We start from the raw sequence: 18,931 nt of genomic DNA, 5'->3' as shown, positions 1-18,931 counted from the left end.
TTTGTGCTTTTGGTGTGTAATTTAAATTCAAAATGTGTAAAATAATACGCTTTCTACCTATCCTCGATTTTTTCTTCTTTTAATTATACGTAATTGCAAAATCTATCTTTGTCTACAAAAATTTACCATGTTGTAAGTTTCTTGTGAAAAGATGACTACATATTTTAAGAAAAGGAGGCAAAATATAAGCCCCGCCCACCCGCCCTGTCTCAAATGTGATGATTTTTTTATTCGTCTTGAGCCAAGAGGGCGGAGATTAATTGCAAAATCCTTATTTTTCTATCAGAAATTGATGTGAAACATGTTCTTGAGTAACCAAAATGTTTAAAGTAAGAAAGGAAGCCAAGAGATAAGCCCCACCTATCCATCTCGATCTCAATCTGGGTCTAAATTTTACAATGTATTCTTTGAATAATACAATTTTCAAAAACATATCCTACATGGTAATATCTTGTAGAGAAACAGGGATTTTGCAGTTAAGCTCCGCCCTCTTGTCTGACGACGAATAAAATAAAATCATTGCAATTGAGACAGGGAGGGTGGGCGGGGCTTATATTCAGCCTTTCCTTCTTAATATACGTAGTCATCATTAAAAACTTAAAAACATGTTTAAATTGGAAATTTTTTCTAGGGAAATACGAATTTTGCAGTTGCGCCCTTGCCCCTCGGTCGGAAAACGAATGAAAAATTCATCGCGAGATTAAGCTCACCGATACCTGCCCTGACCTTAATGGTGATGAAGTTTTCATTCGTTGTCAGATCAAAGGGCGGAGCGTAATTGCAAAATCTATATTTCCCTGCAGAAATTTATCGTTGTAAACATGTTTTAAATTTCTTGTTTGAGAAGATGACTACGTAGATTAAGAAAAGGCGGCAAAATATAAACCCCGCCCACCCGCCCTAACCTAAACGTGATGATTTTTTTTATTTGTCTTAAGCCAAGAGGGCGGAGCTTAATTGCAAAATCCTTATTTCTCTGCGAGAAATTGCTATGTGAAACATGGTCTTGCGTTATTGTGCTGTTCGAAGAAAACTATATGTTTTAAGTAAGAAAGGAAGCCAAAAGATAAGCCCCACCCATTCATCTCGATCTCAATCTCGATCTCAGTGTGGCTCTAAATTTTACATAATATACATTGTATTCTTTGAATAATACAATTTTCAAAAACATATCCTACATGGTAATACCTTGTAGAGAAACAGGGATTTTGCAGTTAAGCTCCGCCCTCTTGTCTGACGACGAATAAAATAAAATCATTACAATTGAGACAGGGAGGGTGGGCGGGGCTTATATTCAGCCTTTCTTTCTTAATACACGTAGTCATCATTAAAAACTTAAAAACATGTTTAAATTGGAAAATCTTTCTAGGGAACTACGAATTTTGCAGTTGCGCCCTTCCCCTCCGGTCGGAAAACCAATGAAAAATTCATTACGAAATTAAGCCCACCGATACCTGCCCTGACCTTGATGGTGATGAAGTTTTCATTCGTTGTCAGATCAAGGGGTGGAGCGTAATTGCAAAATCTATATTTCCCTACAAAAATTTACCATTGCAAACATGTTTTAAGCTTCTTGTTCTGAAAAGATGACTACGTAGATTAAGAAAAGGCGGCAAAATATAATCCCTGCCCACCCGCCCTATCCCAAACGTGATGATTTTTTTTATTCGTCTTGAGCCAAGAGGGCGGAGCTTAATTGCAAAATCCTTATTTCTTTGCGAGAAATTGCTATGTGAAACATGTTCTTGCGTAATTGTGTTGTTCGAAGAGAACTATATGTTTTAAGTAAGAAAGGAAACCAAAAGATAAGTCCCAGCCATCCATCTCGATCTCAATCTCGATTTCAATCTGACTCTAAATTTTACATAATATACATTGTATTCTTTGAACAATACAATACTCAAAAACATATCCTACATGGCAATCCCTTGTAGAGAACTAAGGATTTTGCAGTTAAGCTCCGCCCTCTTGGCTGACGACGAAAAAAATAAAATCATCACAGTTGAGACAGGGTGGGTGGGCGGGGCTTATATTTTGCTTTTCCTTCTTAATATATGTAGTCATCATCAAAAACTTAAAACATGTTTAAATTGGAAAATCTTTCTAGGGAAATACGAATTTTGCAGTTGCGCCCTTCCCCTTCGGTAGGAAAACCAATGAAAAATTCATTACGAAATTAAGCCCACCGATACCTGCCCTGACCTTCATGGTGATGAAGTTGTCAGTCGTTGTCAGATCAAGGGGCGGAGCGTAATTGCAAAATCTATATTTCCCTACAAAAATTTACCATTGCAAACATGTTTTAAGCTTCTTGTTCTGAAAAGATGACTACGTAGATTAAGAAAAGGCGGCAAAATATAAACTCCGCCCACCCGCCCTATCCCAAAGGTGATGATTTTTTTTATTCGTCTTGCGCCAAGAGGGCGGAGCTTACTTGTAAAATCCTAATTTTTCTGGGAGAAATTGGTATCTGAAACATGTTCTTGAGCAATTGTGTTGTTCGAAGAAAACTATGTTTTAAGTAAGAAAGGCAGCCAAAAGATAAGCCCCACCCATCCATCTCGATCTCAATCTCGACCTCAATCTGGCTCTAAATTTTACATAATATACATTGTATTCTTTGAACAATACAATTTTCAAAAACATATCCTACATGGTAATACCTTGTAGAGAAATAAGGATTTTGCAGTTAAGCTCCGCCCTCTTGGCTGACGATGAATAAAGTAAAATCATCACAATTGAGACAGGGTGGGTGGGCGGGGCTTATATTTTGCCTTTTATTGTTAATATATGTAGTCATCGTCAAAAACTTAAAACATGTTTAAATTGGAAAATTTTTGTAGGGAAATACGAATTTTGCAGTTATGCCTTGCCCCTCCGTCTGAAAACGAATGAAAAATTCATCACGAAATTAAGCCCACCGATACCTGTCCTGACCTTAATGGTGATGAAGTTTTCATTCGTTGTCAAACCGAGGGGCGGAGCGTGTATATAAAATCCGTATCTCTCTACAAAAATTTACCATTTTAAACATGTTTAAAGTTTCCTGTTATGGAAAGATGACTAAATATTTTAAGAAAAATAGCAAAATATAAGCCCCGCCCACCCCCCTATCTCAATCGTTATGACTATTTTTATCCGTTGTAAGCCGAGGGGCTGAGCTTACTTGCAAAATCCTTATTTTTCTACGAGAAATTGCTATGTGAAACATGTTCTTCAGCAGTCGTGTTATTCAAAACAACTGTATATTTTAAGTAAAAAAAAAAACGAAAGATAAGCTCCTCCTATCCGTCCCGATCTTAACCTGGCTTTAATTTTTACTTAGTATACATAGTATTCTTTGAACAACACGATACTTAAAAACGTGTCTTGCATGGTAATTTTTTGTAGAGAAATAAGGATTTTCCAATTAAGCTCCGCTCTCTTGGCTCACGATGAATAAAAAAAATCATCACAATTGAGATAGGGTGGGTGGGCGGGGCTTATATTTTGCCTTTTTTTTTAATACACACAATCATCAAGGACTCAAAATATGTTTAAAATGGTAAAATTTGTAGGTAAATACGAATTTTGCAACTACGCTTCGCTCCTTGGTCTGGCGACGAATGACAAATTCATCACCAGATTACGCCCTACCCATACCTTCCCGAACCTCAATAGTGATGAAGTTGTCATTCGTTGTCAAACCGAGGGGCGGAGCGTAATTACATATTACAAAATCCATATTTCCCTACAAAAATTTACCTTTTCAAACATGTTTTAAGTTTCTTGTTGTGAACACAAGACTACGTATTTTAAGGAAAAATAGCAAAATATATAAGCCCCGCCCACCCGCCCTATCTCAAATGTTACGATTTTTGTATTCGTTTTGAGTCAAAGGGGCGGAGCTTAATTACAAAATCCTTATATTTCGACGAGAAATTGCTGTATGAATTATGTTTGTGCGTAATCGTGTTGTTTAAAGCCAACTATATGTTTTAAGTAAAAAAGAAAACCAAAAGATACAACGCCATGTTCAAAAATATGTTTTACATGGTAATTTCTAACTTTCACACTTGTAGTTATATGATGGGGTTTTTGTCCACTTTGATCTCAGTTGACCCGGTCTAGAATCGGCATTACTTTTCTCGGATGGATAGTTATAGGCCAAGCCACCAGACCCCTAGTGTCGGCAGAAAGTAAACTAAAGCGGGTAACGCGTCCTGAAGACAATTGATAATGTTTTTGTCACACGACTAGTTATATCATGGGGATTCTAGCCCACTTTGACCTGACTTGACTTGATCTTAACTTACCATTAGAACTAAAAACGGCAACACTTACCTCAAAACCCAGTATCCTATAAACCTAACCTTTGTATATCGTGCGTGCTTAAACACAATTTGTCCGTAAGAACGCGCGTAAACGCTGCCATTTCGGGTACTAATTTTCACTCTATGACCCGATTTTCCAACACAGATTAAATTTACGTATGACAGTCGTTCGCGAAGACACATATAAGCACCAAAATATCGGCAATCACGCCACTTTCCACCCTTGTGTTTCCAAAATCAGTATTCATTATCTTACAAACAAATCGCTTAGATACCCAGCAACGCAACAAATCGGATTTCTCGGCCTTGCTTACAAAGTAAGTAATGGCACGGCGATAAAAACGAAATAAATAAATAAAAACACTTTTAAAAGATTTTATCAAATGATCAATTGTATTGTCAAGAAGTTCTAAACTGTTTTTCAGGTGGACCGCTCCAACAGCACTCAAGTTGTTCTTACCGATATAGAGTTCCAACTTTCAGGAAACTTCAGTTGTGAAGTAACGACTGCAGACGAACCAGTTTCCACTGAAACGGCTGTACAGAACATGGTAGTCGTACGTGAGTGCTTTTTTAAATTGCTATTTTACTATCTACGATTAATTAGAGTGGACATGGAATAATTTGATAAATCGAAAATTGGATTAAATAAAGTTGCGAGTTATGTGATACAATATTCAATTAAACTTGCTAGATTTCGCAGTTAACTCGCAATTAAGTTGTTGTTTTTGATTTTTATTCGGTTGTTTTCATAATGTTCGCGATATTGGTTAATTTTGTAACAACCAGCTTTGGAATAATGGAAAATTGTTATCCGAGGTTGAATAACTTCGCAACATGAAATTTATTTTCGTTTGAATGCACCGTAAATATTTAGCGATACGGTTCAGTTTTCAACACATCGAAATTTTTTCTTATCGGTTTCAATAAATCGGCGAAAGTGACATAGAAATGTTTGAAACATATGTCAAAAGCAATTGTGTATCAAGCTACCCTTACATATGTGCTTTATTATCAAGAATTGAAACATCTTGTAGCCCGTAATAACAAGCCCGGACTCGAATACTCACATAACAAGCAATAAACAGTTCACTCGAACATGAAAACTTCTGTCAGTGTGAATCGATACTTCTAAAGCATCGTGTTTGACGTGAAGGATTTAAATTTTGCTGTGTTTAAACGACATGCACTTTATATCAATCTAAATTGAGGACACTAAGTCGACGAGAGATCGTTTGAATGCTAAACAAGCAGTTTAAGTTGGAGTCAACTTCGACAAAACGGAGCATAAATTAACAGACTTCTTCACGGAATAAACAAATTGGAAGAGGTCGGATGCTGGCCGAAAATAATCACAGTAGCTCGAATGGAATGTTTAGGCAAATACGAGAAATTCGTGGCTATATTTAACCGGAAGAAATCGATAGAGGAACTTCGGGCACTAATTTAATTTGTCTTAAGTGCAGTTCGAGTCACTAACTGGTGATTAAAATTTTGTGACACTGGCTATAGTGGATTTCATCGTCGGAGATCATTCACGTAATTGGCGAAAAGCAGCAGTACGGGGCCTTGCGAACACCCACTACAACGCTTTCCGAATTTGCTTAGTCTAGACAATCCGAAAGATGGATTGCACCGTTCGATTTCAATTTCTAGCCGAAATATGTCAAAGAAAGAACAAAAATAGACGAGAAATCTCGCACTATCGATGTACTTTTTCTACGCTGCTTCCTTTTCAATATCAATTGAAACAGACTTTCCGAACGTGAAAATCATGATTACTTTCATACGGACGTACTTTCAAGTCTCGAGTGTCTTGTTCCAAGCGACTTATCCATGCAAGCTGCATCCAAACATGATTACGTAGTACATGTATCGACACCCGGAGTCGATCCGGTCGGGAAATACTCCCCAGAAACCCAATCCGGTAAAAATCCGGGCGCTAAATTTTTTAATTCATTGATTCCGCGACATGAAAAAGCTCTAGAGGTCCTTGAAAGTTGCCGCCAGATGTGACATCTCCTATCGATAACCACTTAAGCGCATCATTGGTCTATTTTTACAATTTTTGTGTCAGTTTTACAAGATGGAAAGATAAACTTTCGAGGTTGTTGGAAATCTGCAACACCATCAATCATTCTCTTAAAAAGAGTTTCCGTGTTACGCTTAAACGACGTTATTAAAATTTTTTATCGGCGAACTTTGTTTATTCGCTGACTTTTGGCTTCATTAAAGAGCTGACTCACAACATTTTGCTGTTTTGATTAATCACTAACTGCACTTTACCCGCGGCTCCCGCACGACGCTCGCCAGCGCATGCGCAACAGCAGTGGTTCGAATGTGATCACAATCAAATTAACGAAATATTTGACCTGAAACAAGCTTTAATTCGATTACGGACAAAAGCTAAACGCCTGTTCGTTTTATTTTTAATGCGGAAGCTAATTTTGTTGTAAAATTCGAGTCACATTACAAAGCACAGTCCAATCAAATCTAATTTTGTCTCCATTTAAAGTGCTATTTAATTAAAAGCAAAAGCTAGGAAGCTTTTAAAACAGTCGAATGAATTCTTCCATGTCCACATCGTGTAAGCACCCCATGTCATAAATCTTTATTTTGAATACAGAGCTGCCCGAATCTCCCCCGACAATAAGCGTAGGGCGTGAACCCCTAGACTACGGAGACACCCTGCGTGCAAATTGCTCCTCGCCGCCCTCACGACCTGCCGCCAGGCTCAAGTTTATCCTAAACGAGTTACCGGTACGAATAAATATTTCAATTATTTTTTTCTTTAGCGCCTTTTCACCTTGACGCAAATCCACTTTCGCGGTGGAAATTTATCGAATAGATGTACTGGGGTTTCCCCGAAATGTTTGACGTCATCATTTTTTTAAATTGTCTAAAATAAAGAATTATATTCGGCTTTGTGATGCAAAATAGCTATTTTTCGGTCATAAATACCGCTGCATTTGTCCGGATAACTATTAAAAAATAAAGTGTTTAAATCAGGACTATTGTGCAAGTTTTATTCATGTTTCATTGTTATTACCTACAAACACTATTCCAAATTTGCATTTTCAGCGGTTCATTAACAAAAATATTCATCTGGTAGGAATATTTTGAATGTGATTTTCATTTCAGCTGGATGAAATAGTTCGGTAAATATTTTCAGGTTTGAAGTTTGCTCTGCATGTACTAATTTAAGATTCAAAAGTGACTTTAAATTGAAGATAAACTTGTTACAAGTCAAAGTCTCTCTAAACGGATGTATAAATAAACACCTGAAAATATAAAACCGACTGCGTAAGAATTTTGTATTTAAAGCAGTTTTTTATCTTGGACATGTGAGCTTCAATTTCAAGCTAAAAGCGTGCACAAAAAATTCATATTAAAGAATATTTTTATGTATTTCTTTACAAAAAAAGTAACAGAATAACGCTTTCAAATAAATATTAAGCCAATCCTTTATATGTTTTTAAATGTAACAAAAAACTTAGGTCGTTATGTTTTAACTAAACTGGAAAAGTAGTACAGAATTAAATTCTCTTCATTAATTGGAACTTTCGGCGAAAGCGAGCATGTGAAAAAAGAACAATTAACGATTAAGGGAACAATTCGCTCATAAACTTCGTTTGAAAGTAATCAAGTGATTTTGGGAGGAGTCGGTTGAAGAGATTTGCATTTGAATTAAATATTCGTCAGGTCATGAAGTTTTAAAGTAATAACTTCGTTTCGTTTGCAAATTTAAAATTTAACTACAACATTGATGAGAAAATTAACTCCTTGACTATTAATGTACTAATGTAAATGGAATTTTAAAGATGGAACAAAATAAACAAAGTTTTAAATTATTTAAACAATATTTTAGTAATTACTTTATTAAGTAGAGATACTTATATTATATTTCTTGTTCTAGAAACAAAATTTATATAAACAAATGTTGAAAAGTAGCCGCTAAAATAGATCAATTTGGACGCAAACTCGATTTTCGGCACTCAATAATTCAAGAGATAGCAGTTTTGGGAGAAAATTAACCCAAACAATCAATTCAGCCCTTAAAAATTCATGCGAACATTTATAACCAAAGCAATTTTTTTGAAAAGTCTGATGTGGAAAATGTGTATGAAATAGAATTTTAATACGAAATCCAGCTCTAATTTCGTTTGTTTGAAGTGATTTTCCAACATTGTTAGTGTTGTCTGCGAAATAAGTAATTAACAAGAAAAAAATTGTTAACGTTTTTTATTTGGAAGCAAACTGACAACAAACAAACAAACGAAATTTTTAATTAAAACAAAAAATCCGATTTACAGGGAAGTTGATTATCTGCACTAATTTATTTACTGGTTTGAAGTTCAAATATTGGCATCAGCAGCTTTCATTTTCTCGTGTATTAAAGTAAACTTTACAGTGTAAATATCTGCCTTAATTGTGTAGCGTAATGCAGTTATTATGGTACTAATTTGAGTAATGTAACGCTATATTCAAAATACTAATATAAAGAAGTGGTGACTAGATAGAAAGATCTTTTTAACGCTTAGATAGAATTAATTTTCATGTTTAAAGAAATTTCGAAATATCGTCAGGTCAGCTCAAGTCAGGTCAGATCACAACCAAAATTTAACTTTTAGTTGGTGTCTATTTTGGTGTTTTCTCGACGTTTCATGACTCCTAAGTATTTGTTCGCCTACAATAACGGGCGAGGGAAGTTCTATCTACATAATTTTAGACCAATTTTTATACAAAGTTGCTGATATTTCCCTACAGAATTCTGTTTTCGATTTTGAAACTTTTTGTTTGCATTATCCAATTATATTTGTGAGAATTTAACCGTCCATATTACTACATATACAATGCGAGCGCAGGAAGCACGTTTACATTTAAGCGAACGTGTTTAAAGTTTACTTTTTAAAATAACATAAAAAAAATTAATTAGTAATTTAGCTTCTTAGGAACACGAAGAATATTTTGCGATTTTTTTTTATTTTGTGTTACAAAATTATTTAGAAATCAACCGACATCCAAAGTCTTCAATTTTCATATCAACAATAAGTTCCCCTATGTCATTGTGAACCTAAATTATTAAAATAAATAAATAAATAAATAAATAAAACAACCAATAAAACTCAAGCGTAACGAGTACGTTTGGTTTGTTTGAGTTCCACAGACTTTAGTGATCACAAATATTATTTAAACTCACTTTTATAAAACACAATCAAATTTTTGTTGCTGATTTAGCTTCTCAGTGGCACCGATGAAACATTTTTAATACTAACTGAACGTGCTCGCTGCGCTCGCATTCCATATTATTGTTGGTGTTTAGTCTCATCAAAGTGTTTAGGAAGTAATCTCAATCAAGCTTTAGATTTTATTATAATTAGAAATCTCTCGATGTTAGCGAGCGCAGCGAGCTAAGTTTAAATTTTTCTTACAGTCTTTTATAAGGAAGCAATAGCTCCACCCATCAATTCCCTCTTCGCTCCAATGATTGCTGTCAATATAGTTCAACCATTTACCAAAATCAGTCTTAGCTTAACAAATAGTAGCCCCGCCCACCCGCCCTCTCTTTCATAGAGTGTATGTAATTTGCCACAATCAGCCCAACCCGCACTGTTTTCATTCTGACGATTTTATTTCTGTTCAGTACAAGGTCCACCTTTCATTCAGGCTACATAAAATCAGTCACTGAAATGAAGGCGGGGTTGGTGGGCGTTGTTAATTATATGTTCTTTTGTAGAGTGTAGTAGAACGTGGTGTGCTAAAAAAACGGTAATCGTTTTTTTTTTTATTATTTACTATAAAATTAATTTTTTATTTTAGAAGACTAAAAATGAGAAAACGGGTGGGTGGGTGGGGCTAAGTTTAGTTTTTTTTTACGGAGTCTTATAAGCAAGCATTATCTCGGCCCATCCTCCCCCTCCTCATTCCAGTGATTATTCTTAATATTGCTCAGCCATTTACCAAAATCAGTCTTATCTTAACAAATACTAGCCCCGCCCACCCACCCTATCGTTTCTTATAGTGTATGTGATTTGCCACAGTCAGTCTTATCGTAGTAAGATTAGCTCTGCCTAACGACTTTATTTCTGTTGAGTATGAGATTCACCTTTTATACTGGCTAGATAAAATGAATCACTCAAATGAAGGCGGGGTGAGTGGGCGGGGTTAATTATATATTCTTTTGTAGAATGGCATTGGGAACTAATAGAACGTAGGTTTCTAAAAATAAGCGTCAATCGTATTTTTTTTTTGTTACGCTATTTGCTATAAGATTTATTTTTTATTTCAGAAAAAAAATTAGAAGACGGGTGGGTGGGTGGGGCTAAGTTTAACTTTTTCTTATAGAGTTTTTTATAAATAGGTAAGCAATAGCTCCGCCCATCCACCCCCTCTTCATTCCAGTGATTACTCTTCATATTGCTCAGCCATTTACCAAAATCAGTCTTATCTTAACAAATACTAGCTCCGCCCACCCGCCCTACCTTTTCTTATAGTGTATGTGATTTGCCACAGTCAGTCTTTTCGTAGTAAGATTAGCTCCGCCTAACGATTTTATTTCTGTTGAGTATGAGATTGACTTTTCATTCTGGTTAAATGAAATGAATCACTGAAATGAAGGCGGGGTGGGTGGGCGGGGTTAATTAGATGTTCTTTTCTAGAGTGTAGTAGAACATAGTGTGCTAAAAAAACGGTATTCTTTTTTTAATTTACTATAAAATTTATTTTTTATTTTAGAAGACTAAAAATGAGAAAACGGGTGGGTGGGTGGGGCTAAGTTTACTTTTTTCTTACGGAGTCTTATAAGCAAGCATTATCTCCGTCCATCCACCCCCTCTTCATTCCAGTGATTACTCTTAATATTACTCAGCCATTTACCAAAATCAGTCTTATCTTAACAAATACTAGCCCCGCCCACCCGCCCTAACTTTTCTTAGAGTGTATGTGATTTGCCACAGTCAGTCTTATCTTAGTAACATTAGCTCTGCCTAACGATTTTATTTCTGTTGAGTATGAGATTCATTTTTCATTCTGGTTAAACAAAATGAATCATTGAAATAAAAGCTGGGTGGGTGGGCGGGGTTAATTATGTGTTCTTTTGTAGAATGGCAGTGGAAACTAATAGAACGTAGGCTGCTAAAAAGAAGCGGTAGTCGTTTTTTTTTTTGTTATTCTATTTGCTATAAGATTTATTTTTTATTTCAAAAAAAAAAATCAGAAAACGGGTGGGTGGGTGGGGCTAAGTTTAACTTTTTCTTACAGAGACTTTTATAAATAAGCAATAGCTCCGCCCATCCACCCCCTCTCCTTTCCAGTGATTACTCTTAATATTGCTCAGCCATTTACCAAAATCAGTCTTACCTTAACAAATACTAGCCCCGTCCACCCGCCCTCTCTTTCACAGAGTGTATGTAATTTGCCACAGTCTTATCTTACCAAGTACTAGCTCCGCCCAACCCGCACTGTTTTTTATATGACGATTTTATTTCTGTTGAGTTTGTAAGGTCCACCTTTCATTCAGGCTACATTAAATCAGTCACTGAAATGAAGGCGGGGTGGGTGGGCGGGGTTAATTATATGTTTTTTTGTAGAGTGTAGTAGAACGTAGTGTGCTTAAAAAAACGGTAATCGTTATTTTTTTTTATTATTTACTATAAAATTTATTTTTTATTTTAGAAAACTAAAAATGAGAAAACGGGTGGGTGGGTGGGGCTAAGTTTACTTTTTTCTTACGGAGTCTTATAAGCAAGCATTATCTCCGCCCATCCACCCCCTCTTCATTCCAGTGATTATTCTTAATATTGCTCAGCCATTTACCAAAATCAGTCTTATCTTAACAAATACTAGCCCCGCCCAACCGCCCTACCTTTTCTTATAGTGTATGTGATTTGCCACAGTCAGTCTTTTCGTAGTAAGATTAGCTCCGCCTAACGATTTTATTTCTGTTGAGTATGAGATTCATTTTTCATACTGGTTAGATAAAATGAATCACTGAAATGAAGGCGGGGTGGGTGGGCGGGGTCAATTATATGTTCTTTTGTAGAGTGGCAATGGGAACTAATAGAACGTAGTCTGCTAAAAAAAGAAAAAATAGCGGTAATCGTATTTTTTGTTATAATATTTGCTATAAGATTTATTTTTTATTTTAGAACACTAAAAATGAGAGAAAACGGGTGGGTGGGTGGGGCTAAGTTTACTTTTTCTTACAGTCTTATAAGCAAGCATTATCTCCGCCCATCCACCCCCTCTTCATTCCAGTGATTACTCTTAATATTGCTCAGCCATTTACCAAAATCACTCTTATCTTAACTAATACTAGCCCCGCCCACCCGCCCTAACTTTTCTTAGAGTGTATGTGATTTGCCACAGTCAGTCTTATCTTAGTAACATTAGCTCTGCCTAACGATTTTATTTCTGTTGAGTATGAGATTGACTTTTCATTCTGGTTAAACAAAATGAATCATTGAAATAAAGGCTGGGTGGGTACGCGGGGTTAATTATATGTTCCTTTGTAGAATGGCAATGGAAACTAATAGAACGTAGGCTGCTAAAACGAAGCGGCAATCGTATTTTTTTTTTGTTATGCTGTTTGCTATAAGATTTATTTTTTATTTCAGAAAAAAAATCAGAAGACGGCTGGGTGGGTGGGGCTAAGTTTAACTTTTTCTTATAGAGTTTTTTATAAGTAGGTAAGCAATAGCTCCGCCTATCCACCCACTCTTCATTCCAGTGATTACTCTTAACATTACTCAGCCATTTACCAAAATCAGTCTTATCTTAATAAATACTAGCATCCCCCACCCGCCCTATCTTTTCTTAAGGTGTATGTGATTTGACACAGTCAGTCTTATCGTAGGGAGATTATCTCCGCCTAACGATTTTATTTCTGTTGAGTATGAGATTCATTTTTCATTGTGGTTAAACAAAATGAATCATTGAAATAAAGGCTGGGTGCATGGGCGGGGTTAATTTTATGTTCTTTTGTAGAATGGCAATGGAAACTAATAGAACGTAGGCTGATAAAAAGAAGCGGCAATTGTAATTTTTTTTGTTATGCTATTTGCTATAAAGTTTATTTTTTATTTCAGAAAAAAATCAGAAGACGGGTGGGTGGGTGGGGCTAAGTTTAACTTTTTCTTATATAGTTTTTTATAAGTAGGTAAGCAATAGCTCCGCCCACCCACCCACTCTTCATTCCAGTGATTACTCTTAACATTACTCAGCCATTTACCAAAATCAGTTTTATCTTAACAAATACTAGCCCCGCCCACCCGCCCAACCTTTTCTTAAAGTGTATGTGATTTGCCACACTCAGTCTTATCGTAGTAAGATTAGCTCCGCCTAACGATTTTATTTCTGTTGAGTATGAGATTCATTTTTCATTCTGGTTAAACGAAATGAATCATTGAAATAAAGGCTGGGTGCGTGGGCAGGGTTAATTATATGTTCTTTTATAGAATGGCAATGGAAGCTAATAGAACGTAGGCTGCTAAAAAGAAGCGGCAATCGTAATTTTTTTTGTTATTCTATTTGCTATAAGATTTATTTTTTATTTCAGAAAAAAAATCAGAAGACGGGTGGGTGGGTGGGGCTAAGTTTAACTTTTTCTTATAGAGTTTTTTATAAGTAGGTAAGCAATAGCTCCGCCGATCCACCCACTCTTCATTCCAGTGATTACTCTTAATATTGCTTAGCCATTTACCAAAATCAGACTTATGTTGAGAAATATTAGCCCCGCCCACCCACCCTGTCTTTTATTAGAGTGTATGTAATTTGCCACAATCAGTCTTATTTTAGCAAGACTAGCTCCGCCTAACGATTTTATTTCTTTGACTATGAGATTGACTTTTCATTCTGGTTAAATGAAATGAGTCACTGAAATGAAGGCGGGGTGGGTGGGCGGGGTTAATTATATGTTCTTTTGTAGAGTGGCACTAGGAACTAATAGTTAGCTCTAGTAATAACCAACAGATTTAATTCTTGTATAGATAATAATTCAACTTCTTAGGGACACTGATGGCTAATTTTCAATAACACCTGAACGTACTCGCTGTGCTCGCATTCTGATTATTTCCATTTTAAATAATTTAGTTTCATGAAAATGTTTACAATTTAATCGTCACTGATACTCATTTTAGAGGTTTTATTTCAGTAATAAATCACAAGATGGCCTTGTAACACTAAATTACTTAAAAAAACAAACCAAACACTAAAATGCGAGCGCAGCGAGCATCTTCAGTTTGTTTAAGTTCCACAGACATTTGTGTTCACAAACGTTTTTTAAACTCACTTTTATAAATTACAATCATATTTTTAATTTAGCTTCTCGATGGCACCAAGGAATCATTTTTAGTATTAACTGAACATGCTCGCTGCGCTCGTAATCTAAATATTATTTTAATATTTAATCTTATGCGACTGAAATTCCTTAATTTCCCGATTTTTTTTTTTTACCTGTGATGATAAACTATCAAGGTCTGTAATTATTTAATGATTCATTTAAATATTTTTGTATAACTCGCCTAAAAAATATTCACAGCAGATGATGTTGTTATAATAAACAGTTAAAACCTTTAATACCACACATGCTTGTAATAAGCCCCATACCGCGTAAGCCCGGCCCTGTCGGCCACCAGTAAATACATTACGCTGCCACAAAATCGCTTCACCAAGCCAGACCCATCGCCCAATAATCAAATTCCTCACATCACTCCGTTCTCTGCAGGTGGCCTTTTCCGAAGATTTCTCTCCCCGCTCGTCCCAGGAGACCCGCTGGAGCGACCTCCCCCTCGAGCTTCTCTTGCAGGAACACCACTTCAACCGTGGCAAGCTCGTCCTGCGGTGTGTGGCCCAGATCCTCGACGTTTACCACGAAGAGGCCGTCCTCGAGCTAACCAGCGCCCGCAACCCCGTCCCCGAAAAAGGTCAGTCCATCCGATTTTTTCCACAAATGTGCATTCATTTGCGCGGTTCCAGTGAGCGCCCTCGATTCTGCCCCAGCCACATTCTGCCAGCCGGGCCTGCTGGTCGGAGCGCTGTTTTTTATCGGCCGGTTTTAGGCAAAGCGTAATTTTGGTGGTTGCTGGTGTCATGTCGTGGAACCCGGGGGATTCTGACGTTATCGGGCTGAAATTTGGCTTGTCAATCACTGTCGGCCGGTGTCTCAGTTGAGAATAACTCAATTACGGGAAGTGGATTATTTTTCGGGGTTTTAATGTAATAATTAATACTGTGCCTTGTCGGTTTGAGCGGAATTTCTTGCTTCGGGATGAAAATTTTGCTCTGATTTTCTGCGGTTTCATCTTTGACGTTAACGGAATGTGAGGCAGGGTGACACTTGTTTGTTCATGAGAGACAGAATGGAAGGAAAATAAATCTTGTTTGTTTTTTAATTAAACAAAACCTCTATCGTATTTTATTCTCCTAGATCCTCAAATGAGTTTCTGAGGATCTGTTAAATCTCGACGGTTATCTCCGAAGCTATTACTTTTTTTCTCCGAGTCTTGTTTGTGTTAAAGATACCCAAATAATTATTTGATGAGTAAAAGTTCGTGTGGAGAGATTTTATTACTCTATTTTAATTCACTATTTGAATTCTAAAACATTTTTAAAATAATTTCATATTATCGAGATTAATTTCGGACTTCAATGGAGTTCAAATTGATTTAATTAACTGTTAATCTCTTCTCTCATATTATTTAGCGAGAATAACTATGGACTAAAATCTATCCATCAAATAGATGTAGCTCCCTGGTGACATTATGACGTCAGTTAGTTAATTACGTCATTACGTTTAATAGTAGCGCGATTCGACGCAGATTAACTTCTCCGGCTACTGATTCGATCAGGTTGAAAATGAGGTGGTTTTCGTAAAGTATAAAGCTCAGTTCTGCAAATCCTGTTAGTACAGGTTAGGTCAGGTCAGGTCAGGTCAAATCAGGTCAAGTCAGGTCAACTCAGGTCAACTCAGGTCGTTCAAGTCAAGTCAAATCAAGTTTGATATGTGTATGTTTTATGATTTTTTACTGTAAACTGTAAATAATGTAAATTATATACTCTTGGCCTAGGACAATTTTCTTAGCTTCTTCGCGACAAAAATAACGTATCACGCACAAAAAATGCTCAAGCAACCCAAATTTATTTTTTTTTATTTTGAAATCAGGCAAGGGTGACAAATACGGGTTGCCGTCTTTTATTCAGTTGTGCCGAGGTTCATCATATTCTGGTGGCAGCGGTGGGATCAAATTGGCAATCGGTCCGAAATAAAACTGACTAAAAATAAAACGCCATTAAGTAGGTTTATTGAAGAGAGTGCCACCAAGTGGATAGGTCAAATTAGACGTCTCCTTTTTGTTTTGAATTTACATTTTCAGAACAAAAAGAGCAAAAATTAGCTTTTTGTAGTCCATAAGTTGTTCTTGCGGTTAACAGATATGAGGGATGATCACACTGTGGAAACTCACGTTACGTTAATCGAATGATCAAACAAGCGTCTCTACACCAAATTTAAGAAAATATTTTGCGTAAGAATCACTAAAAATGTTTTCTGGTAAAACAACGAAAGTCACTTCGGGGTTTATAATTTAATTTGCTAAATTATTCAAGGGCGTACATAATTTTCGTTTCTGTTTTACATGGCAAAATATTGCAAAATTCATTGTGATTAAAATAAAGCTGATAACAATACGAGCGTCAGACTGATCTCATGAAATAATAAATTTCCGTCTGTTTTCGTCCAACGACACAATCATGTTGCAACACGACAACTATTATTCTAGTAACTATTTTTCAATCAGGCATTAGCCTGTCTGGTTTTTTAATCTACTATTAAACTTGAATGCTCAGCGATTTGGTTCAACTAGCTTTTCACGTAACCGCTTTAAACTGTTTTTGAACGACGCAACTACTCGTAAAACGAACCAAATTTTGGCATTAAACGGACAAACCAAAATACATCCGATCTCTATCCGTCGTCGTAATTATCGCACCACTACATGTATATCTGTTGCTTTTTCCAATAAATGAATGTCAAACACATCCGTCGATTGCCGTGCAGAGGCTTTAAACCTCCTTTGTTGTAAAGCAGTGGGATTTATGACACCAGCAACACAACCCTAGTGTAAGTTTTATGTACTTTTATACAACCAAATCTGTAAATTTTCACGAAATGCTAGACACTTGGAACGGACAATCCACTTCGTGAAGAATTTCCGCTGTACCCACTGTACGTCCGTTTTCAGTTGACAATTGGAAAGTGTTATCTGTGATATAATGATATAATAAAATCGTTATGTTTACACAACCTCTTTCACTTGTTATCCCTGGCCGGTATCCACCCCTTATTTTCGTTTCGTTTCGATTTTATCGTTGGTTTATTTTTAGATAGCTACAAAAACAGACAAATGTGTTTTCACAATATCAATGTTTATAGGTTCCACTCATCCTCGACACAGGAAATGAAACTTGGTTATCTTTCGTTCTGTTTTACTGTCCATTAGACATCTTGAGGGTTGAACGGTTTATTTGAAAATTTCACTAGAAATCGGATTACGACAGCCATTATCCTTTTCCTACCACAATTAACGCCATTACTATTCAATGAAACAAAAGGACGAGGGTTCGACCGGCAATAATGGAGTTGCTGGTCCTAATTTCTCTTTCCTTTTAACAATGACATACACTTTTTACCTGAAACACAAGTTTCTTTGCTGGGTTAAGAAAACTCGCCACGACGGATTATCGAGAATAAGTTCGTTTGCGAAGTTGGAGCCGGGAAAAGGTAAGTCCATAAGTAGCTAATATCGAGAGATATGAGCGCAAAAATAAAAAACACGAAACCTCTCGCTTTCTTACTAAATACTTGTTTAACATTTCTTTTTCTCGACGTTTTAAAGTGTGCTTTCGTTTTCTCGAGACGTCTGCTCTGTTTAATTTCAGTGATTTAATTCTGCAACAATCTCCAAACAAAGCGTTCAAATAAGAACCAAGCTGAGGTAAGTAAACTTCATTATTATAAATTATTTGTAGAATCTCAGGTAAAGATGTTTGGATAACGCAATTCCAACAGTCTGTTAGTGTTACCTTAATTTAATTTGATGTTACTCGTAAATTTCGACGAATGCCGCAGCAAAATAGACATTTTGATATAGTTGTGGGTACACACGTGAGTCCGTAAAACTAATTTGGACAAACGGACTAACAAACAAAAAATAAATTACGTTATTTTGAAAAAACAGTGTTGCATCAAGAGTTATGACGTCACATTATCAAATTATATGTAATTATACAAAGCGGCACAAAAACAAATAAATATCAGGATTTTTTTCTATAAATTTTCTGAGTCTCTAGATATATGTGTTTTACCTTCTCTTAAACAACCCACAACTTATGATACGATATTTTTGTAAAAGTCGTTTTCAGATTTTATGTTGCTTTCTCTAATTCTGTGTATATTTTCTGTGTTATTTTGTATATTTTTGCATCTATTTAAATTTCAACGAAACGTCAACAATCAAAAGCCCGTGGAATTTAAAAGAAGAGCAAACTAGAATTAAAGTTGTTTTAGCATTAAAGCATAACCAAGTAAACACTAGAGAAGATGTTTAAAATTCCTGCATTAT

The 18,931-nt window shown here is 36.0% G+C and overlaps 1 protein-coding gene across 2 annotated transcripts in view; it reads left to right on the top strand.

Moving 5' to 3' along the window:
- The window catches only part of LOC135125187 (uncharacterized), a 33,038-nt gene extending 15,431 nt beyond the window's left edge, over nt 1-17,607 (top strand). For both annotated transcript variants that reach the window (XM_064050575.1, XM_064050574.1), the window contains exons 3-6: nt 4,739-4,874; nt 6,940-7,073; nt 15,037-15,235; nt 15,288-17,607. In XM_064050575.1, the coding sequence (XP_063906645.1) occupies nt 4,739-4,874; nt 6,940-7,073; nt 15,037-15,235; nt 15,288-15,370 (552 nt within the window). In that variant the 3' untranslated portion in view covers nt 15,371-17,607. The remainder of the gene's footprint in view (nt 1-4,738; nt 4,875-6,939; nt 7,074-15,036; nt 15,236-15,287) is intronic.
- Nucleotides 17,608-18,931: the final 1,324 nt, after the last annotated feature.

The sequence above is a fragment of the Zophobas morio genome, unplaced genomic scaffold (genome assembly GCF_036711695.1).
Source record: "Zophobas morio isolate AGI-343-1 ecotype UQ-CSIRO unplaced genomic scaffold, CSIRO_AGI_Zmor_V1 ptg000008l, whole genome shotgun sequence".
In the NCBI taxonomy this organism is placed as follows: Eukaryota; Metazoa; Arthropoda; class Insecta; order Coleoptera; family Tenebrionidae; genus Zophobas; species Zophobas morio.
The sequence above is the reverse complement of the archived record's forward strand: the minus strand, read 5'-3'. Positions and strand labels throughout refer to the sequence as shown.